General features: G+C 39.0%; 1 protein-coding gene across 1 annotated transcript in view; it reads left to right on the forward strand.

Moving 5' to 3' along the window:
- KCNH1 (potassium voltage-gated channel subfamily H member 1) overlaps positions 1 to 24,317 on the forward strand; it is a 189,351-nt gene that overhangs the window by 15,375 nt on the left and 149,659 nt on the right. The window contains exons 4-5 of the mRNA XM_062573582.1: positions 8,199 to 8,327; positions 16,721 to 16,839. Coding sequence (XP_062429566.1) covers positions 8,199 to 8,327; positions 16,721 to 16,839 — 248 coding nt within the window. The remainder of the gene's footprint in view (positions 1 to 8,198; positions 8,328 to 16,720; positions 16,840 to 24,317) is intronic.

Here is a 24,317-nt window from a genome sequence, read left to right on the forward strand (position 1 = left end):
CTGTGTTATGTGACATGCCAAAAAGCAGAGCTGCAACAGTTCTGCTATGTGCGTAGATGGTCATGGGAAGAAAGAAGGCAGAGAGCTTGCTTTTAAGTGTAACAAAAACACAGTGCTGGATTGGTGCTGGATTTTCTGCCTTAGCAATGCCTTAGCTACTATTAGACAGACTTCAACTAATAACAATGGAGCATTGTAACCCAAAGATACCAAAATGTGAAATCTTTTTTTTTTTTTTTTTTTTTTTTTTTTTTTTTTTTAGCAGAATAAGCCACATCATAGAAAATACTGTCTTGCTCACCAGTCATTTAGCACCTGGACTGCTGGTCTCTTTTGCACTTGTGGTCATATAACCTTAGCTTGCAATTACAGAAGTTACCTGCTTGGGCAACGAACACAATAAGTTTCAACTTATTCTAATTTTAAAGACTTTGGAAAGGCCCCTGAATTTTGTTACAATGACACTTCTTTTTCCTGCTCTTCATTTTCCCCCCCTCTATTTTCCCAAGCTCTATTTCTCTTCTTCAATTTAGCTAGTGAATTAGACAAGAAATGTATTTTGTTGTTCTTTACCTGTCCCCCCTCCATACCTATAAGCTAGCAGTCATGAAAAACAGCAAGTTTTTCTTACACTTTTTTGCTGCTGAATAAATGAGACACTTTCCACAACCTGTATGTTTAATGTACTTCTGTCTGTTTTAATAATTCAATCTATTTGCGGGGGGGGGGGGGGGGGGGGAGGGAGCTAAGCAAGAGTTTCAAGTGAACTAAATAGATACTGTTAGGGCAGGTCAATCTTCATCTTTTATCTTTCTGAACAGCAGTCATCTCTCTTTGGGTACGAATTATGGCCTGATCCTATACTGGACATGATAACAATAGTTTGAGATATTTAATAATACTTGTGGAACTGAGATGCATTTTTGACACATCACTCTCCATGGTGGTGACCCAGTGCTAGTATTTACTTGTTTGCTCTATGAGAATAATGCATTGAGATGTTGATTGGCACAAAATATCTGCAAGCTTCATTGTGATCACAATATTGACCCTAGAAATAGCATTGGCTGTAGTATTCAGAAAAATGAGACAATTTTCTGCCTTCACAGTGTTTACAGGTATGGATACTCTCTGTATTCTGGCCTCCTCCTCCTCCCTCCAACTCTCACTCCTCCAGTATTGACTGTGTCTCCTTCTTTTCAGAACTTGAAATTAAGATGCAACAGGGATTTCATGGATCCTTATGTTGGGTCTTTGATTTTCTTAGCAGATATTTGATTATTGTTTTTGTTTGCTAGAGGAATTGCTTCCTACAAATGTAGATCTCCTTCAGGGTAACTGGCAGCAATTGGAACAAGCAGGTACACAGCCACCAGGTTTTCCTCAGCGTTGTCATCCCGTTGCATTCAGTGAGGATTCGTGATCATACCTGGAAGGAGACAAAGTGAAGGCTGTCTTTAATACAGACTACAAAATGACAACAGACAGGTTGACAGTAATTTCATGTGAGTTTCAGTTCCATTGTTTGATTAGATGTGAGTGCCCAGTGCAGAAGTATTGTTTATGCCAGAAGTACTGTTTATGTTTTTATGGGAAAATAAAACCAGCACTGTGCCTCACTGAAATCAGTTGAGTTAATGTTAATTCACATCGAGGAAGGATACAGCCTGATGTATTCGAAAAGATTTTGCATCTAGTCTTAATCTTAGCTTATTAGAATTGATCATTAGAAGCTTTAGAAGTTTAATTTCTCTTTAGATGTTGAATGCTGTTTTTTAGATTTTTACATTTTACATTCAACCTTATAAATAAAAATGTCAGAGTAAATTAAATTTTAACTTTCACTGACTAGTTTTTTATCCACCGCATAGATCTGGGTTTCAAATGGTTCAAAAGCAGTCCTCTTCCAGATACCCTTGCTTCCATCCCTGATGAAGCAGATTTTTAAGAATGTCAATTTACTCACTAAATTCCTGTCTGCTACTGAAGAGATAGTGCCCATGCAAAATCTAACCTCTCCTTTGTATGCAGTATGCGATCATGCTTCAGTGCAAGAGCACCTGAAGTAGGCTAGGCCCTTAAACCTGAAACACGCTTGGATTTGAACGGCGGAGTAGGCTACAAAGAATGTTTTCGGCTAAAATAGTGTCTCCATTACCTTAATTTTAATACAAGTGAGGTCTGTGAACGTGTGAATAAAATCCATACAGAGTTGCAAACAGCCTCCACGTGCCCCTGTGTGAGCAAAGACATTCCCATTGCTTATACTCTTCAGCAATGTTACAGAGACCCTGTTTTTTTACTGAGGGGTTCTTTACAAGCCCAGGTGAGTCCAGTGGAAGCAGCAGCCAAGGGGTTGGTTGTAGGTGATTCTCTTGCATCCTGCAAAGTGGTTCAGCTAAGCAGCAGCTCTTCTAATTGTGATGAGGGTCAAAAAAGCTGAGCTTCGCTCCCTGTCTGTGATAGGGCTCACTTCTCTAAATCTCTGGATGCTTGAATTTAGTTAATAAGTTTAATACTATGAAGGTTTAGGGGCAGAATTGTTTTATTTTTGTTTGGAGTTTGGTTGGTTTGTTGTTTGTTTTTACCCTAAGAAGGCTCTTAGGTGCCAAAGGATGGCAAATAGGCCTGAAATAGTGATTTGGCAGGCTCTACATGCACTTATCTTTGGATCTGTTGCTTTCTACAGAGGAAAAAAAAAACACCTTTATTTATACAGAACAAAATTTGCTTCAGAATGATAGACCAGTGATTTCCTATGAGAGTTTCTCATAACTGATTTGGGTTAAAACAATTTATATTAATGTCACTATGCCTCTAGTGTCTGCAGATGGAAGTCCTTGGTTTATAAATCACTAACGCAATTCATTGCGTAGGACCAGAAGCAGGAAAGAATGAGTGAATTGATGTAAACTGGTATGTATCCTGCGGAGACTCCTACTGAAATCTGGCTCTATATTTGTCAAACAGTATGCACACCTGCACCTCCTCTTCTGTGAAATCCATCCATATGAGTTTCATTACCTTCATGAAGGTCAAGCCAAAGTAGCTTGGTTGCATGAAACTGATATTTCATGTTGATTTTGATAACTTCTAGTGTGTTCCCAAGCAGGAACTGTTATTGCAGTTTCCCCAAACATATTTAGTATGAGACTTTACAATAACAGTCCTTCAAGATTTTATCTGAGCTAAATGCAAAGATCTCAAGACTTCCCCTTCTTTATATTCCCTTCTGTTTTTCAGAGAGCTCAGAATCAGGTACACTAAATTGATGCAGTGCAAGGATGTGCTCCCAAACTTTTCCTCTTGTGTTGCTCCAGTGCAATAAGCCCTGTGCCTGGTAATTCCACTTTAGGGGACTGAAATTGATTCTTTATCTTAGCATGTAAAGGTCTGACCTTTAGAAGTTTTGGCTGTCAGAGTGTAGCAGCACCAGCTGCAGAAAACCTGAAGGCAGTAGCTTTTAAAGTGCTGGAAATGTATCATAAGTCTGTCGTTATTGGCATAGTGTAGTGAGCTCCTCTGTACTGGGCAGGTTTGTTCTCATTCAGTGCACATACTGTGCTAAAAAGTAGAGTCTATGGGAAGACTTGCTCTTTATCTTACTTGGTCAAATACCAGACTCACCGGTGCTCCTAGTTAAAATCTGTGTGGATACAGTGGCTTGCCTAACCTCTCTTGACCACACCTGATCGGTTTGCTTGCCAATTTGATATTGGACAAACTATTTGGTCTGAACAGGACAGAAAGAAGCAATCTCATAATGGCCTGGGCGTAAATGAAACTCCAGAAGAGGTGACTGTAGAGGTCAGCTGTGCTCTTTATATAACTGAAATCCTGCTGTCTGCATCACTGCGTGTAGTAATTGGTGGAGATGCAGCACATGCTGCTAACTTTTTCATTTCTCTACTGCCTGACTGTTTATGTTCAGGGCAATGCTTGCCTAATGATTATTTGATTGAACCATTATCAAGTAATACAGACGTGGTGCCACTTTGAGGAAACTTGCCCTATTCACCAAGGACAATGAAGAGATCAGCTGAATTGTCAAACATTTTTTTTCATTGGATTTATGAACTAATCTTCTCTTACTTTGGGGAAAGAAATATCACTTATTGCTCTTTTATTTAAACAGCAGAGGTTTTGTGATTTTGAAAAAACAGCTGTTAATTTGACCTCTTTGGTTAAATGGCTCCAGTTCTGGGGAAAGGGCACATTTAGACATGATTTTGATTTTCATTATAGCCTGTTTCTGGTTGACAGGAGGGAAAAGTGAAGGAGGGTGATCAATATGATTGGAGTGATGCACAGAGGGAGAAGCAGGAATAGACCTTTAATATTTCATTTTCTTTGACATTATGAAAGATTCTGAGTATCTCAGCCAAAGCCAAATCACATGTTAAATATTGGTGCTCCTAGCAAGGGGCAGAACATGTTGGTGTTGAAATACCAAGGACTGGAAAAGAGGAAAGGGAAGAGACAGTAATATTCATATATTGGGAAATGATAAGGTACAGAGATATTTACTGGATTAGTCTGGAGAAGATTTGGGACCTGAATGAAATCTCTTAAAATTGCTGTGCCTTTAAGGAACACCCTAAGTTTTGTGCTCAGGCCATTGAAGACCATTAAGAGCCACATCCCTTAGTTCTGAGATTAGCCATGTAATTTTGGTACTGCGAGACAGGCTGGTCCCGCAGGCTACTGTGAATTTTGTTGTAGACTTTCATCTCTTCCCCGTTGTTCACATTGCTTCCCAATCAACTTCGAAATGACATTCCTCTTCTAGCAAAACTAGTCCCATTCCATTTCACTGTTGATTCCAAATCTAACAGAAGCCAACATGGCTCACGAGTGTTTACTTCTTTGTGTACTGACATTGTCTTTGAACCTTACCAGGCAGAGGAGTTGTCAAGACTGAACGCAAAATGTAAATGAAAGTAGTTGTATTGTTGGAAACGCTCGTAAACAGTCTCTGTGGCTGTACATCAGTGCACACTGGGGGCATAAAGTGAAGTTACTCTTGTTTTGCTGTGAGAGCTCTGAAATATATGCTGCAGTTTCCCTCACTACCTGAATAATCCATAGACTGAATCCGAAAGTCCTATTTTTCATCAAAATAGGCTTGTTTGTGCTTCTTGCCAGTAGTGATTGTCTGGCTGAGGAGGGACATCCGCTTTGACACCAGGAGTATGAGGGCTGCCTGAAGGAGGTTGAAATTCTAGTTTCCGACCTGATTTATAACTGGTTTATACTTAGAGCTTTCCTGTTTAATAGTTAAATAAACTGTTTAATGTTTAAAAAGTAAAAATCTTCTGATAATTAAACCAGTATACAGGAAAAAAAGTTGAGCACAGTCACAGCTTGGCTAAACCTTTCAGTGTGTTCCCACAGCTCAGATCCCAGTCCTGCTATAACTAAACTCCTGGTTACAGAGCACTGTTGAAAACCCGTATAATCCAGAGCTGTGGTCATCCACCTCATGATTTGATTCTTATATCAACTTATCTCCTATCCTGAAAAGAGACTAATAAGATAGTGGAGAATACACTGTAGAGAAAAATTTGGGTGGGTGGGGGGGAGGCAGATAAGATGGCCTGACAGAATTTTACATATACTTATTTATACTGTTACTCTGTTACTGTGGAAGATGGTTTACCTCTGGATAAATGTGTGCCACCTTGATTTAATTTTCTGTCCTAGAACATCCCCTGTTTGCAGCACTCTTGAAATACTCAGGGTACCCAAATAGTGCAGGCAACAAAAGCATCTTCTGCTTTTGGCTAGCAAGGAGATCTGGCTGTTTCTTGTTGCCAGTGGGCGGATCACTAGAATCTATAGCTAGTTCTAGGTAAAATAGTGTTCGTTTCTCCTTTTCTTTTTAAAATAAACAATGCAGCACAGGAGTAGTAGTCAAGGAAGTCAGAAGGTGAGAATCCTGTTGATATAAACTCCTTGCTCTGCAGCAGCCTCGTACAGCTTATCAGGAAGCGTCTTTCCTCGTGCTGCATTCGGAATGTGTTACAAAACTCCTGCAATAGCATATCAAACCATGGTTACAAAGAGAAGATGAAAGCATGCATCTGAGATGCCAGAATAATAAGGTGAATTGCATTCTTTCTGTGGTATGTGTACAGTATCTTCAAAAGCAAAGTAAGAGTTGCTACAGCTGGGAGAGGCAGAGATGATGCTGAGATGTAGTTCAACTTCAGTGCTGTGAAAGTTAGTATTACAAGCAGCCCATAGCAGAATGGCTGTCGCTTGGAGTAATAAAACTACATAAAATGTTTTGGGGGTGGGAGAAAAGTTTCTAATTGAAAAAAAAAAAACTAGTGCTAGAGGGCTGTAGGTGAAGATCCTGGCTGATTTAAAAACATGCAGTATTAGTGGAGGGTGTTGGAGTGGCTAAAATAAAAAGTGATTGGGTACCAACTGAGGTGTCTATGCAAAGACAAGATATGGATTTGTTCAGCCTGGGAATAGTTCACATATGGACGTGGGAAGGACAAATAGGCGATTTTAGGAGCTCTTGAGAAAGGTGAATGTGGAGAGCATTGTTGTCTTGCAAATCACTGTTGTATTCTTTGTGGCAGAGTCTTCTAAGATCATTAACAAGTGGGTGATATTACTGGGGCAGTTACTCTGCTGAATCTTTTTTTTGCCTTTAGCATTTTGTTTGCTTATATTTATTGGAAGGGAGTGTTAAGAAACTCTAATTTTCTTAAAAATACCTTAATCCTTGAACTTCTTCCTGTGCTGAGGTGGTCCAGAAATGGCCATCAGTGATTCCATCTGTTTTACTCCTTGAGTTGAGGGCTCCATGCATCATATGCCCTGCTGTTTATAGAGGTGGCTGTACATATGGCATGGAAGCTCAGCCAGGGTTTGAAGCTGACTGTGCTATGCACACACAGTGAGGTATGAAGAATCGAGTTTAATTCTTGGAAGCTATCCATGGGTCTTAGAGATACCCTGGCTTTCTGTGGCCAGAAAAGATTGCTGAGCACAGGGGCTGGGAAACAGCTAGATGAGGCACTGGTAGCAACATGCTTTGTTATAGAATATAGTTGGGAAAAAGCTGCCTTTTGCTTGCTTTGCTGAATAATAGCTTGTGAACTGTGTGAGGTTTCCTTGTACTGCGTTGACAGTCAAGAAGAACAAGTGGTCCTTGTTCTTAGGTTGGGCCAAGAACAAGAGCTGGGTTCACAGACCCAATTGTGTTTTCCTGAACCCTCCTACCTGATCTTGCTCACTATCTATCTAGTACTATCACTGGTATGTTCTCAGCAGAGCCACCAGAAATACAGAAAGGCAGGGCTGACTGACAGTTTCCTTCCTCAAGGTGATCTGTCATGGTGGATGTCAAGGAAAATAGACAGTGACACATGTGTCATTCCTAGGGTGCATATTTTTCTGTGATATACACGCTCTAATCTCTTGAGGAGTTTCATTAGTAGTTCATTCACTAAAGTAACTAGAAAAGTGTAGCTATATGCAGTATAACTTACTGTTGTGCACAGCCCATGGCCTGGTCCTGATGGCTTGTTCAGTCCTGAATTCAGTGGAATTTCTCTTGCTTCAGCCAGGAGCAAATATGAACAGGCTTAGAAAAAGGCAGACTGAAAGGCAGCTTGCAAAGAATTTCCCCAGCATCCTCCCTTGCATGGAAGGGTCTGGAGGCTAGGCCAGAGCTCACAGAGCCCAGCTCTTGAAACTGAGGGGTGGGCTGGCGTAGCTGTTAGGGGACAGTGCTCCCTGGCTGCAGGTAAGTATAAGGTCAATCAAACTGACTGCACTCTTAAGCTGAGAGATTGTATTATGATGGTATCTGATATGATAGGCACTCCTGGCCTGTCCTCAAGCCTTGCAAAGAGCCAGCAAGACTGTGCTGTGTGCGCCCTTTCAACATAGACAGGATTCTTATCAGGAGATCTCAAAACACTTCATTCATGTATTTGCTTTGTGGATGAAGCCCTGAAAGAGTGAGTGATCCCCTGAGATTACAATGCTAATCAGAGGCAGAGCAGAGAACTTAACTAACACTTTTGTCAGCTGTTCTGTCATTTTACCTAATAGGTGTTTGCAGAAAAACATTGAAATAACTTTTACCAATAGCTGTTTTTTCAAGTGTAAACATCTGAACTACTGCATTTACTGTTGTACCTACAATTGACTAACTTTGTTATATTTGTTTACAGGAACACCCGTCTGGTTCTTTGTAAAAATTGCTCCGATTCGAAATGAGCAGGATAAAGTGGTTTTATTTCTGTGCACTTTCAATGATATAACAGCTTTCAAGCAGCCCATTGAGGATGATTCATGTAAAGGTTTGTCTTTTTCACAATTATATATCTTTACTGCTTCTATTTGTTTGACCTGGTCTTGAAATAGCTGAAGTCCTGTAGGTACCAAAGCCAAAGAATTAGACCTTAAAGCAACCTGTAGCTATGCTACCAAGGACTATTTGTGCAAGGAATAGTTGCTGGCTTCCTAAGCAAATTGCCTCTGGCCTGCACTATAAAGGGTGATCACTAAACAAATCCCCGAGTGCTTCAGGGAGTGATGTTTACTTAGCACCTATCTGCTGTGCTTCCTTTTAATTTCTTTATTAATCTACACTTCAGCATGACTTTCAAGCAATAGCAATGTTGCTGAAGAGCCTCTTTGATGTTAGAGGCAACCGAAGTGTCTTGGGCCCTGTCCGAATTGTACAGGACACTTTATGCAAAAATGGAGATATTAACTCTGTCTGAGTTCAGCAAAGATTTGAATAATTTCATTGTACTTGGATTGACTTTACTTACCATTATTATGGTGTTCTTTATACTGAAGTTTTGGACTCATTTCCTTTTGACGTCAGTGAAAATATTCCCATCAACTTAAGTTGAATCAGGGTCAAGCTGTCCTGGTGAATGAATTAGCACTGCTAGGTTTTGCTGTTAATTCTTTCAGTTACACCTTGAAAACCTGGAAGCAAATTGGGCTGTGAGAGAAGCATAAACTTGACAGGTTCAGATTCTGTCAGAAATAAAACTTGTGTACCCATATGGAGAATCAGAGACTTAAGCCCTGTGGGGAGAAAAGGACATAAGTTCTGCTGTTGTTTGCATTTTTGTAGTATTTAATAATATTTGTAGTATTAAGTTAAACAGGAAACTTACTGTGAAGGTGAACTGATTTACATTTATTCTCAAAATGTTATTCTTTAAAAAATGCAGTTTCCCAAAGTGGAAACACCTGTTACTATGAAAAAGGAAGCATAACCTTGACAAACATACCCTCTTCCAAGCTTTATGGGTTATTATTTTTTTTCTTTTTAATGCTATTTGTTAATTTTATTAAAGCAATGAAAAACCAAAAAGATGCATCTTGCCAGAAAGGTTGGGTCTACAGTATTTTTCCCCACCTGTTGGTCTTCACTGTGTCCTGATGAGGACTGACAGCAAAGATAAATCATCATGATGCAGTAAATCTGGCTCTCATTTATTTGTTGCGAGTGAAGGCCCTTGCTTCATTTAGTCAGTCAATAAGTGGAGCTTTCATTCAGGAATGATAGCTCTGCCTTTTCCCTTTGCTTGCAGAGAAGATCCTTAGGGTGATAGTGATCTGCACTCTGAGGAAAAGAGGTTGTCCCTTACTTTGAACATGAGGAAGCATTTGAAATTTTTTGTTTGTCAGAGAAGCATATTGAAGGAAAAACACACTAGTAGAATCTTAAGTCATTTGTTGGATCTTCAGATCATGCTATTCTTGCAGTGATTATGATAATTCTTAGCAGTTTTATATCTGTCTAAAGCAATATAAGGAATAAACCGATGTGCAGGTGGGGTAACTTGCATAGGAGTTCATGTACTAAGCAAAATTTCTTCCATGTGGCACATGGAAACTGGCTAAGTGACTACTACTAAATCACAAGCAGTGAAAGCATTAGAGCTGGACATATTATTTAGAAGCTGTTAATTCACAGCTCTGTGCTCCTTCCCTGAGTGGTGCTACTTTCGGTACAGAACAGTTCATATACTAAATGAATCTTCCAAATACTGCTTCTGAATCTTCTAAAATTATGAAGTTGTCATTTCATGCTGATAGGGTTCGCTGTTGCTAATGCACAAATTGGAAGATGATGTAAGTGAAACTGCACATTCTCTTCTATTCCTTAACTTATTCCCTACTCCTTTTCCTCTTCTGTAAGTACTTCCTATGGACTAGCTTGAAATTTAATTGCATGCGTCTCGGGAGGTGATACTGTGTCAGTCATTTAATGGCTAGGTGAGCAGTTTCTTAGGAAACATAAACCAGCTTGCCAAACAATTAGAAGAATTTTACATGTATGACCATCTCTTTAATGTTAGATCTCATTGTGCTATCACATACTGCAAGAGAAAAAAGAAAGATCTGGAGTGTCAGACAGCTGATTGTCTGCAATGGGCTGAGGTTTATGGAGAGGAAAAAAGGGAAAAATATTTTGGAAGAACTAAGAAAGATAAAATTGCTTATTTTTTAGCTCCTTCTAAAAGTCACTGCTTTTATAGACCTGAGCTTTGAAGAGGGTGTATTCTTTGCAGCATGTACAGCATTACATAGGGAGTTCATAGCATGGTTTTGAAAAACAAGAATTTTTGTAGAAATGTTTCTCATATTAAAAAAAAAAAAAAAAAAAAACAACCCTCCCCACCTGAAAATCTAAAACTGCACACTGTTTGATTTAAACAACTGAAAACTGATTGTTGAATCAGTTCTCCTTTCCTCCTTTCACCTCAATCAGTATTTATCATCTACTTTTTGTTTACCATGAACATAAAAATTTTTTGTTTAAACAAAATCAGTTTCACATGTATGTGTTTGGTCAGTCCCTGACAGGCTGCCCTGTGTACGCACATATTTTATTAAAGTATGTGCTGTTTGTATAGCTGCAGATAGACATGACCTAAAGTATTTGAATTTTTCAAAGTCAATGTCTGTATGTCAGTGTAGAGGAAAATGTTCTGTTGTACAAGAATGTGGCCAATTTGAAGAGCAGCTGATCTGTTGGACTGAACCTGCTTGGCTGTGGTATATCTCCGTTTTATATCACCAATGGTAATTTGAAGCATGACTATTCAGCCCCAAGTGATGTAGTGACTCCTTGAGTGAAAAGAGTACTGAGCTCTAATGGCAGATGATTGACTTCTACGCAAAAATTAATATGCATCTTTTATCCAAAGGTGACTCAGAGAAAGATAGAAAATCCTGGTATTGTTTTTTGTTCTTAATTTTTTTATTAATATTGTCAGACATCGGAATAAATGTAATATTTGTGAAGTCATGTAAAAAGACTTACAATGTAGTCTCTTTTGTTATTTGAGTCAGATAATTTAGTAGAAGTTTATTTTATGACTGTCATGGAAGTTGAGTAAATTTGATTTTAAATGCAGCTGCTTTAAAAACAGCACATTCTAAATAAAACTACTTAAAAATAGTGCGTCAGTAATGTTGATGATACAATTTTTTTTAAACAGCCTTTTTCCACTCTTCTCCCATGTGCTTACCTCTTTAAAAAAATCAGGAAAAAATAGGTTTACTTGAATAGAGCTAGGCAAAACCAAGTTAAGTCATTGCTAAATTTGGCTTCTGAAGTGGTAGGTGACCTTCTTTGCTGAATTTTAGAATATATGTTATATCTGGAATTGATACATTTTGTCTTCATATATTTTTCCTCAGTTGGAGATATAACACACCGAGTACTAGATGTTTGAGAACAGTATATTCATTCAGTGGAGTGTATTCATTTTATGAGCACAATAAATAGAGTCTGTGCATGAAATCTGAGTAGCTAGTAAGAAGTTTGCTTTAACAGGCTTTGCATTTGCGAGTACAACATGAACATATTTTATCTTGTTTTGTAAAAGTTTTTGGAAATTATGTTATTATGTTTTAGATCTTATATTCTTGCTTTCATTATTTTGGTTTTATAACAAAAAGGTGCCATCAAATTCAACATCACTGAACCATATGGGAGAAAGATTGTTAGCCTCTTAGCTCTTGTTACCTCCTGTGTTTTGTAGCAATCATCAGTTATCATCGCCTCTGCAGAAGCAGCTTTATTTCATTTAGCAGTTATGTTATCCTTTGCATCACAAGCAGGGCTATGCAAAAATAGTATTTTGACTGCTTTTTTCATTTTGATTCAGGAATATTCTAACCTAGTTTTTCCTTTTTTTTTCTTTGTTTCTGTTTTTTTGTTGCTATTTAAATTTTTGTTCTGTTTCTAAAGATGTGTTTATGTGAATAGAGCCAATGATTGAAAAATTTTGATTAAATTATGCTTCACTTTCATCTAGACGAAATATTTTTTTTAAGAAAGAAACAAAGGAAAGGGAAGTGGTAAGAATATTAAAAATCTTGGTATGCTTTTTCAGTCCAGATGGAAAAATAAGACTATTTTAGTTAGTGAAGTTTCAAAGGGACGGAGCATTAAGACTGAAGAGAGGCATGAGGGATGTGGGCAACAATCTTTGAAATGCAAGAAGACAGAGGTGGTTTGGGTAGAGGTGAGAACAGCTGGAATGCTGACCTGCTTGCGTTCAAACTTTTCTGGGGGAAAGCAGCTGGCGGATTGCTTATAGCAATAGACACCTGACCAGACTAACTTATTCTCTAGCAGGCAGTGGCTCCTTGTTCTAACTCCAGGGTTTGTGCAAGTCATGGATCAGCAACCTTGTAACAAGGTTCTGTAATCCCACAGTACTTAATGGTTGAATTTGTGAGTCACCATGATTAAATGGAAGAGAGTGGTAGGAAACAAACCACGTAAAAATAAATTAAAAATATTGTTGTGGATTGAGTATCAGAAGATCCTGCTCCTCTCAAAATGCAGAAAATTGGTTTCTTCAGCTTAGGAGATCGTTAAATGAATCTTCATATCTTAAAAGTCCTGATGAGTTAAGTATCACAAGGACATATTTTACTGCCATTTTGCTGCATGAAACATAGTTCTGGGGATAGCTTTTGTTCCTGTGGCAGGTGTCTAGCATGTCTGCTGTCTTCGGTGTTTTCAGGAGCAATTTCCGTTCAAAATTTTGCAGAGAGATGCTGAAAGACTGTAAGAGCATCATAGCCTGCAGGATAGCCAAAGTCATTGTTGTTAATTTTGAAAACTCTTTATCCTTTTGAAACAGAGGATGTCTTACTGCTTTCTGATTGCTTTGCATAAAATATGCAGGAACAGAATTAGAAATAAATGATAAAACAGGTTAGAATATAAGATAGAGGCACAGGCAAGCACAACTGGGGATTGCATCCAGCTGCTATGTTTTCTTCCTGATCCCAAACATTCTCTAATGCTATATGAGCTCTTGACTTTTTGAGGACTATTTATGTCTATGAGAAACAGATGTGGTCATCACCAAGAACTCCTAATTCATATCATCTGATCCCTGTTCCTATATTGCTATACATTTCTGAAATTTAATTTCTGGTTGTGGAAACCCTCACCTATTTTCTGTAACCGGTTCCATGACTCTTAGTATTTAATGTTGATGTTCTCTTCTGTGGCTTAAGACCTGTTTGACCTGTCTCCACTGGATAAATACCTGACTTGCTGTAGGCTGTTTTCCTTCAGGCTTCTGAAAGGACAAATTACAAAAAATTCAAAGAGACTATTGCCTTTCCAGCAGTATTAGATAAATTATCATTCAGTAAGAGTAGTACTGTCTTTCTCTCTTTTTCATTTTCTTATGTGTGAGACCACCATAATTGTACTTTCTTCCTGCACTAAAGGTGAGAGTCAGAAACCTGGGACTTGGGCAGAGCGATTGAGTGTATTTCAGGCATTTCATCACATAATAGAATGTGTAGTATCAGACTGGGCTCCCAGGTGCTGTACCCAATATATGGGGGAGAGTTAGGGTTTATTTTCCCAGCCTGCTAAATGCAGGCTGGCACTGATGCAAAAGCTGTGTAATCATCTTGGTGTGGCACTGTGTCCAAGCTAAAAGGCCCTGCTTCGCAACAGTCTCTTGCCTGTACAGGTGTGTTGTTTTCAGACCAGTTTCGAGTGGATGGCTGAAAGATCTCGTGCTGGTTCGTGGACCACTTCATTCACATATCACTTGGGCACCCACAAATGACATCGGCAAAACACAGGGCATGGGAGGTGCTTATAGCAGTTACTGAGGACAGGGGTATAGGTTAAGCTCTGCCTTTCAAACCCATATGACTCCCGGAGGAGTGAGGTACCCGTGGGTGCTCAGCTTTCATAGCCACAAACCATCACTTCAGAGATGACTGTCATGGCTTTTGTGTAAGAAAGCTCAGGAAGGGAAAGGAGACATCCTTTTCCTCCTCACTTTTTATGTCTAAATAGCTCAGTTATTAGAAAACTCACTGATACAAAGAAAATATGTATTCAAAGCCTGTCCTCTGACTGTATTTGAATCAAGATTTGAATCTTTCAGGAAAATGAACCCATCAGACTCCTCTAGGCTAGTGAAAGTGGCTGTCTGTATTAGTTGATGTAATGGATATCGTGTGTAGTAACGGAGGCTGATTTGGAGCTCCTATATGAAGCTTAAACTCTGTCATTTGTTTCTTTTTGGGGCTTGTATTTGCAAACAAGGCCATTTTTGGCTAGGCTCAGTGCCGCATATAAAACCCTTCGCTTCAGCACCATGGTCAGCATTGACGGCTAATAGTGTTCGTGTACAGTAAACACGCTCTGTTTGTATCACGTCTTTCAAGTTTGTAAAATTGGGTTATTGTTTATATCCTCTTGGAACAAATCCCCCTCGTGCCTTGTCAGTCTGCATTTACATCAGTGAAAATCCAGTGACACTGATAGCCTTTTCCTTTGCTCCTGTAAGACAGGAGTGGCTCCATGGAAATAAATTTAGTAATACCAGCATAAAAGTTTCATGAAAGGGAAAGTTTAGGTTAGGCATGATTTATATTAACTAAATATTAGCCATTATGAATGGTTTCTCCCACCTGATCCTTTTTATTATTACTATTTTTTTTAACCTCTACCAGCTTTAACAAGAAAGCAACAAGGCCTTCAGGCCTCAGCCTGTCAGTTGTAGTTGGAATTCTTCATTTACAGTGGAGAAAGAATATTCTGTTTGTTTATCATGATAAGGAAAAAAAAAAGACTTCTGTGGAAATAACTGTGAAAAGATCGAGAGCTTTGGGTCAGGTCTATAGCAGATATAAACTGACCTCAGTTGTGGATTTGTGAAGGTGATCTGTCTGTCTAAGAACTACTCCTGTATAGGAGCTGAACTTATATGGACTTATCAGGAAATATCTGGCTTGGATGGAAATCACACAATCTACTTGTTGCTGAATACTGCCAGAAAGTTAATTCTGCTCAGCTCAGCTACTGAATCACTAGCTCCAGACTTCCTTTAAAATGTACTTTAAGGCCTGAGGAGAAATGGTGTGATTTTGTTCTTGTTTTTGGAGATGTATGAGAAATTCGATTCTTCCATTTAATAATTGGATATTTTTTCCATATCTTTAAAGGAGAAAAATGCCAGATTGCACTGCCCTAGGGTCCTGACCAGCACTGGATTCATGAATTTGCTTATTTTTGATGCTCATCTCTCCTGTTAACAAATATGTTCCTGCAAACTCCATTGCAGTGAGGTGTAAAATAAGGATATGTTTGGAGTACTAGGCAATATTTTAACCACCTATATCCTTGAACTTCTCATAGATAACTTGCAGGATAAACTCTAGACTGTTTTTTAAAAATAATGACACCTACTAGTATCACTTGTTCTGGTGATGAAACCATAATGTGGAGCGAGCTTTTTCCAGAAGCAGGATCCCATTAAGAACCGAGTCTGTGAAGTGCTGAGCATCCTCAGCTGGAGTAGGAAGTGAAACTGCTCAGCAGTTCCCAGGTGGTGCTAGCATTTGCCAAGATTGGGACCAAATGTACTTATACTTCCTTTTAGAGTACCAAAAATATCTGGATGCATACTCTACCTGACTTTCTGTTATGGCAAAGTACTACTTATAAAGATAATACTTAAAACTAGCTCTCCTGACTGTTATTGAGGACCTTCTTTTTGAGGCGTGTTTGGAAATACTGTAAAAATATTGTGAATTAAAATTCAGCGTGAGTTCTCTGACAGAATCTGCTAAATGTTTTATTAGTTTGAGAAAATCCACTTGTATCTTTCCTGCTTTTGTTTAGAGAGAATAAGTGATTTTGTTTCATTTCATCTGTTCTACTTTTTAATATGTAATGTTTTTTTCTCTGTTTATACCAAAGCTGTGCTCAATTCATTACTTAATACATCTGAGACCAGATTCAGTTGTTACAGGCAAATGTAATTCTCATTGTGCCTGATAATAATCTTAACTACTGGCTAGCCTGGAGTGTCTTCTGCAGTGGTGAGAGATTCAAATTTGGCTACTGAATTTAATAAAAGATTATTGTAGAGTGGACATTTATCCTTAGAAATGATGCCATTTATATTACAGCACTCTTGTAGAGTCATTGAATACAGAGTCACTGCAGTCAAGGATTTTATTACTTTACCTCCCTCACATCTATTTTGTGACTTGCTTTTCTTTGGTGTTTGGTTAAATTGTACTGTCATGTGGTCAGTATAAAAGCAGATTGCTCTGCAGTAAACTGTACTATTATTATTATTTATTTACTTAGGAGAGGCTTTATATAGTACACTTGTAGGTTTTGCTTTTTAGTGTTTATAATCCTGTGTGTTTTCTCGAGGTTGGGGAAAGTTTGCTCGCTTGACCCGCGCACTCACGAGCAGCCGAGGCGTGCTGCAGCAGCTTGCTCCAAGTGTGCAGAAGGGAGAGAACGTTCACAAGCATTCGCGACTTGCTGAGGTAATGTTTCCTTTCCCAGAGAAATCATAAAGAAGTGTGCTTAACCTTTGTGAATGTGTTATTTCTATGTAAGCCAAGTGCTCTCTATCCTTCTTTGCCCTGGAAATCTGAAGCCTAGTGTCAGGCATGAAAGTTCAGGAGTTTGACACAGGTGCTGCAATGTGCGTCACAGAATCATAGAATGGGTAAGGTTGGAAGGGTCCTCTGGAGAGCATCTAATCCAACCCCCCTGCTCAAGCAGGGTCACCTAGAGCATGTTAGACAAGGTTGCAGCCAGGCGGGCCTTGAAGATCTCCAGAGAAGGAGACTCCACAATCTCTCTGGGCAACCTGGTCCAGTGCTCCATCACTCTCACAGGGAAGAAATTCCCCCTCACACTCAGGCGGAACTTCCTGTGCTTCAGTTTTTGCCCATTGCCTCTTGCCCTTTCGCATGCGACAGCTGAAAAGAGTTTGTCCCGTCCCCTTGACACCCTCCCTTCAGGTACTTGTACATATTGATAAGATCCCCCCTCAGTCTGCTCTTCCCCAGGCTGAACAGGCCCAGCTCTCACAGCCGTTCCTCACAGGGCAGATGCTCCAGCCCTCTGATCATCCTCGTAGCCCTACGCTGGACTCTCTCCAGTAACTCCATGTCTCTCTTGTCCTGGGGAGCCCAGAACTGGACACAGTATTTGGGATGAGGCCTCCCCAGGGCTGAGTAGAGGGGCAGGATCACCTCCCTCAACCTGCTGGCAAGACTCAGGAATTCCTAATGCAGTGTCCTGGGATAGTGGGATGAAAACTCTTGTCCAGAAGGCCTCATGTAAACTAACTGTAATTTGGGGTTCCATATCTCAACGAAATCTTATAATGGTATTACTATTAAAATAATACTTTTGACTTTTTTTTTCATTCCTTCAAGGGATTTCAGCATTAGTAGGATCTTGGACTAATCATCTGTGTAAAATAGAGGTGAAAATACTACAGCTAGCACAGAAAATTTCTAGGGTTGTTCTGATAAAGGCTGAGGGTGTTGGCAAGGCTGAGAAAGCAGGAAGGAGCACATGAATTCTGAAGAGCTGTGTTTCAAAAGATGGTGCACTGTTCAGTGCACATCTTCATTATCTTCTACTTCCTTATTCCCCTCTTCTGCCATTACTCAGCCACTGTAGATTAGAGTTGTAAATTCTTCCAATATTAAAAATAGCTAGATGAACAGCTCCTTTATTTTTCCTCTTGAGAGAATGTAATTCAATGTTACTAGAAATGTGTCTTGTAAGAATATGACCCAAACCTTTCCTTTATTTAAAGCTTTTTTTTAGTATTTTAGTAGGACCCTAACATATGTTACAAACTGGTTAAAGTATTTGTTTTAATTATTGTTTTTATGGACAGAGCAGCTATACAGTGCCATAGGCAACACTGCAGACAGTTCAGGGAAATGAAACTTTGACATCTAGTCTATGTAGATCACAGAATTTTGAGAAGAGGCTCCCCCAAAGTGCTAGGGCTTTAGGGCTTTCACCACGAGGGGGAGAGACAGTCTCAGTCTTCCTGCAGCTGTCTTCTGGGCCAATAGCAGGGTCTACCTCATGTAGAAACAGCTTAGAAAAAGTCTTGCTATGGTTCTAATGATGACAGGCCAATAATAATGTGGTACTCCTGTATCACCTATTTACTGTCAATGCCATGGCAGCAGCTCTGGCTCTTGACAGTAGTTTGTAATGTTGTAGTATAGCTGAAGCTGTAATCCATTACTGGGCTGTATGGGGGTCTTTGCAAAGTTAGTACTCTGTTAATTTTCTCCTGTATACATGTTGATCTCTATGCAAAATAGACAGCTCCTGCCCAAGACTGCGTTGCTATCCCATGTGACTGTAAAATGTCTATGAATGCTATTCTGTGTTTAATACAAATGCCCTCAAGAATGGAAAAGTGATTTCTGTTGGGAGTATTTTGGCAAGAAGGCAGAAATAACTTCTTAGATCTTTTCAGCATTAGGAGAAGGTCAGACATTCACATTCCTATCCTGTAGGAGTACCATGTGATTGTCATGTTTTCACAATGAGGTTTCTTTTTAGTGTCCTAGAATTTGGGGCACTTTCCCTCTTAAATTAACTCCCATAGTCTGCCTGACTCTATACATTCCTTTAAAACATTTCAAGGCATAGCAGCAAATAATCCTTCCTCCTTTTTATATGTCCACCCATGAATTTTAGCTCATGCATGAATGTAGGCAGTAGAGTGTAAGGCAAAGGGTCTGTCTGAGGTTATTCTGTTTGGCTCAGTGAACCTCAGTTTGGATCGAAGAGATTCTACAACACTGAAACTTGCTGGCTGTTGTGTTCAACAAGTTTTTGCAATTGTTGTAACTGGCACAGCTAGTAGATTCATTACAAACAATAAAGGGCAAGTATATGGTTTACATGTGTGGAATTGCTGTCATTATCTTAAAAAAAGCATTAGCCCCAACTGTGATGTTAGGTACCTCATTGTCTGCTGTAATTCTACTGAAGTCTATAGAACTACGTTAGAGAAAAGCAGAGTGCAGATAATCATACAGACAAACCCATTTTTCTTCCTTTAAAGATAGCAGGCTTCTTATTCTAGAAAGAACTCTTGAGAATATTCCAAGTGGGATATCTAACTGTTCCCCATTGTATTTTCAAATCTTTCTTTTTCTTCATCTCTGCAGTAACCTATTTGAAATCTTAAGTTCAAATTAAAATACATCCCTTTACTTTTCTTAATTGCTCTGGCATTTCCTATTAGTCAAGAGCCCTGAAGGCTCTTCATTAATTGCGTCATTATTAGTGTAACTGTTAGTCCACTATTAATTACATTTGTGAATATTTCTGGCTGAGGAGCCAGCTCTGTCCTGGAATCTGAGTGGGGCTAGATGTTGTACAAACAAAACAAACAAAAAAAAGCCTGCCACAAGGGCTTAAAATCTGTGTTATTATTTATCATAAATTAATTTAAGAAAGGTGGTGGTGGTGTTGACCAGCAACTTTTTCTCCGCAGACTATGGATAGTACGAGTAGCATCTGTTTAAGCTTCAATGTCTGACTTTCACCAATTTGAGTAGATTTCTTTAGCCTCAGTTCTATAGTAGCAATCATATAATGAATTTAAGCACTTCCTATACAGCTAATGCAAGTGTGTGAGGTAACTGTGAAAGTATTTTTGCAATGAGAGCAAAAATAATTGATAATGTTTTTGTTCCTTCATCAATAAGGAGCTGATTGTAGGAACCATTCTTCCTGGTCACTGCACAGTGCATGTCTACTGTGCACTTGAGATATTGGCTGATGCGTTCTGTATCTTTATCAGGTAGTTCTGGGTAAAAAGGTCATAATTAAATTTCAGTAGTTTTATGAGAAATAAAAGTGGAAAAATTACAATGGTGCTTACTCACACTGCTTAATAAAGGACCTTCCACCATTCTTATTGTAAATTCTGTTTAGCAGAGACATGTAACTGCCTCTAAAATCTACTTCAGATAGAGGCTTAGCCCCTAGCTCTTGGCCTGGGACCAACTGGTGTGGGTGTCTGTAAGGACACAAGCAAGGGAAAATATGAGAAAGCAAGCATATGCACAAAAGGGAGAGATTAAGCTGGGAAATAATGATCTTTTTTTTCCCAGTCATGCAGTCTTAAAAATAAATAAATCATTGTAACCACTTTTTTAACTTTTATGAGTCCTGACTGGTGATGTATTCACTTTTTTTCTTTTTTTTAAACAAATCTAGGATAAAAACTTTTTACTTTACATTAAAAAATGAATGTAGCAAACTCATGATGAAATTAAAGCATCATTCATCATTACCACAAATAACAATTGCAGATAACACAACAGTAGTGGCTGATGAATCATAAGTAATTGAAATAATACTTCCATTAATAACTTTCTGCAACAAATTTCTTTTACTGTAGCGTTACTGCATAATGGAAAAATATCTTCCAAAAACAGACTGTTTCAAATATTTAGAAAATGACAATGATGAACTATTTTCTCAATGGAAATGGGTGGAAGCCTGGTGTGTTGGTTTATTTGGTTGCTTACATTTTCTTAATAATTTCTTTCATATTTATCTTTTTGTTTTTTGTTTTTCCTCCCTCCAGGAGGGAGAGGTATCTTTGCAAGCAGTCTGAATCTAGTTGGTTCATGTGGGTGGGTAAACACACCTGGCTGCTTCAGGGAATATTGTGTTTCAGGCTGGCCCTCTTCTCCCCAGAAGTTGGAGGAGTGCAGCAAGAGCACCTTGGAGTAGGGCAGTAGGTACTTCTATTTGCATCCACCTGGCTTCTCTGGGTGGTGCAGAGAGAGTGGGGTCATAGTCCTGCATCTCGAGAGGACCTGGGGGTGGTGTGCCTGTCTGGAAGAGTGGTGAACAAATAGTCAGACTATGTGACCCTTGATGTGAAAAGTGGAGAAAAGTGCTCTTCCAACTTCAAGTGCAGCAACCTGACAGAATCAAGAAATTTCAGCAATAAGCTCTGTGGAACTGCTTCTGTTACTTTTGCATAGCACTGAACTTTCTTGTTTTACTTAATGATAAAAGCACACTACTGTTGTCTGAGAAAATTCAGTTTCATTAGGGGTTTTTCCCTTCCTTCAGTCAAAAAGAGAATTAGGTGCCTCTATCAGCCTGGGACTTTAAGTCTTGGAGAACGTAAGACCTTTTGCTAATCTGTAAAGAAAATTAGTTTTCCAGGTGGAGGTAGTGTGAGCTCAACCAGTGCCCTTCTTCCATCTCAGGCAGTGAAATTGAGAGTTCATTCCTCTGAGAGTGCCAGCAAGCCACTGGAGTGGTTTTACAAGGTGTGCATTAGTGAGAAGCCAGAGCTACAGCTAGTCCACCCCATCTCACTTCAGCAAAAGTTTGGAGACCCCACAGGCTTGCTTCAGGTGGTTTTCCCCACCATGCAAGTGATTGCCATCCCTATCTCATTCCCTGATTCCCATCTCCTGCCCTGTCCCCCACCCATCTCAACAGTTGCACCCACACACTGGTTCATATCCATCTCTTAGAAACCAGGTGAAGCTAAGGCCACCCACTTTTAAATGGTTGTTAAAATTCAGATATTTTGGAGTGCATTTACTTTTTAAATAAAAAGTAAGGAGATGTTGATTCTTTTGTGTTTCTGTGCTGTGGCCCTTTGAATCTTAAACAAGTTAGGGAAAAGTGGTTTGCACGTGATGACATTTTAAAACACTGAAGCAGCAAAGTTGTTTATTTTATTAATGATTCAAAACTTGAAAGTCTCTTTGCATTCAGTTCAGTTTTATATCCACGCAGTTCCACTAGATTTACTGGCATCTTTGCTGATTTACAACAGAATAATTGATACCATAATTTAGCTCCTTCCTTATTTGCTAAGCAGAGATTGTTCTCACCTTCATTCTTATTATTCAGGTATATGAGAATATATTAGTATGTTTTTTTCTAGTAACTTTAGGTGGCAGGACGCTAAACTTGTGGAAGTTCATGGGTGGCCGAAATAGAGTGCATTTGATAATCTTGGTCTAGAACTTGAATTCCAATATGTGTAAGAAGAAATTATAGTTTCTCCTTGTAAGAGGTGGTATAAATTTAAGAGGTTGTGTAACCTCCCTATACTGACTAAATCTTAGCATTAGAACTAAAAGCTAGTTAACTGACTCCAAAGTATTACTCTGGGATGGAAAGTACTTGCTTTTACTGATCAATTATTTAATTGACTGAATATTGCACAGGATTCTCCTTGCCTGTTGAAGCATATTTCAGGCTTGGGATCTTATGTTAGAATTGCTATTCATTCAAAATCTCCTTGTAGCCCTGTGCTTTCTAACTGATCCAAGTACAGCTCCTATGCTCAGAAGGGATGGCAGGAGGCATTTGCAATACTGTTCTTTTGCTAGAGCTTTTGCCAAGAAAAGGCATCCTAGTATTTGTATCAGAGATTCCATATGAGCCCTGGAGGGAACGTTGCTCTGTGAAAATAGCCAATTTAGTACATGACCTGTATTTCTCCCAGTCACTACCAGTGACTTCAGGGGAATGTGCCAACTGGCACAGGAAGCTCCAGAGAAGAGACTGCTTCTGTCTTCTGCTGCTTCCTACTCCTCTCACCACAAAGCAACTTCTTTCTGTAGCATGTAGAACATGGGTGAATCAGGTTCAGGAGTGCTGGACTACATTTTACTGTGGAGGCTGTGTCTGAATCCTGGCTTGGTCTGCCAGGATTCAGCATGACATGCCTTTCCTTGGTTGTTTTGGTTCTAGAAACTTAAACAAAACTGTCAAGTTTTACATTTTTTCCAAAGTGTTGCTGTCCCTGTGATAACCTAGAAATTTGAGTAGGTTATGCCAATTCTTTTCTGGAGAACGCACTGGGCTGAAACTCAGCAGACTTGTTTTTGCCTTGCAGCTCCCATCATCATTTACACATGTGCAAGGGACTGTGATCTAACAGTATCTGATCTCTGTTGTGCACAAGAGTAAGTGATTATGTGAGGTTCAGAGAAGCAAGGAACTTGATCTAAGGCTGTTTCGTCCAAGTAGGACTCTTACAGCTTATTGTTTTCCTTTGTCCTTCTTAACTTAATTTGTTGGAAAAAAAAGCCCACTAGCTCACAAGAAAGAATAATAAAAAAGCACTCAGAGAAGCCTGCAGAGAAAAATCCGTGTATAAATAATTGACATTAAAGGAACATGAAAGGAAGACATTCTCTTATAGCTATAATGTCCGATCTTTTTCCAGAGGTGGCAGCCATTTAATTTCCTTCCCCACTTACTATTGCTCTGAACTCTGATGAAAATAAATGTGAAAAAATGAATCATGGTCTACCTGGATTCTGTGAGCTTAGGGTTAACAAATGCATCTCTCTTGAGCAAACCTCCATCTTCTTTTCAGTTTTCATCAGGGTAAATTTCATTTTAAAATTTAACTTGTTTTATTTGGAGACAAGTTCTTTGTATTGGTTTTATCTTAATATATATCCATAGATGTAAACGAAAACACTTGTTTGTAGGGATGTAAGAGGAACTTCAGTTCTGAAGATTTAGAAACTTGATCCTACTGTTTTTGTACCAGTGTGCAGTACAAGGAAGATGATGGATTTCAGATGAACACCACTGATCAAGATGCAAAACCACTATACTACTCACACTTAACTGCTTATTTTTCTATTGGACCAAGCTGCTAAGAAAATATTCCTAAATTAATATTACTTTAAGGTTCTGTGCATAAAGAATTCAAAGAATTAATGAATTGTTAATAAAATCTTAGCGATGTTTCCAGCACTTTGCTTGTTAACTGTATCTTATGTGTGCTTGGCTGTATCTATATGTGTTTGGCTTGAGGTCCAGAGTTTTAAGCACTTGCTTGCAGATAATCTTTTGCTGTAGTGCTGTAGTGCCCATGCATTCATGCTACATTATAGTGCAGAATTTGATTTCAGATATAGTGTAATGAAGAGTTAAATAGTGTTGAGAAGCAGTGTGGTCCATT

The sequence above is a fragment of the Rhea pennata genome, chromosome 3 (assembly GCF_028389875.1).
Source record: "Rhea pennata isolate bPtePen1 chromosome 3, bPtePen1.pri, whole genome shotgun sequence".
In the NCBI taxonomy this organism is placed as follows: domain Eukaryota; kingdom Metazoa; phylum Chordata; class Aves; order Rheiformes; family Rheidae; genus Rhea; species Rhea pennata.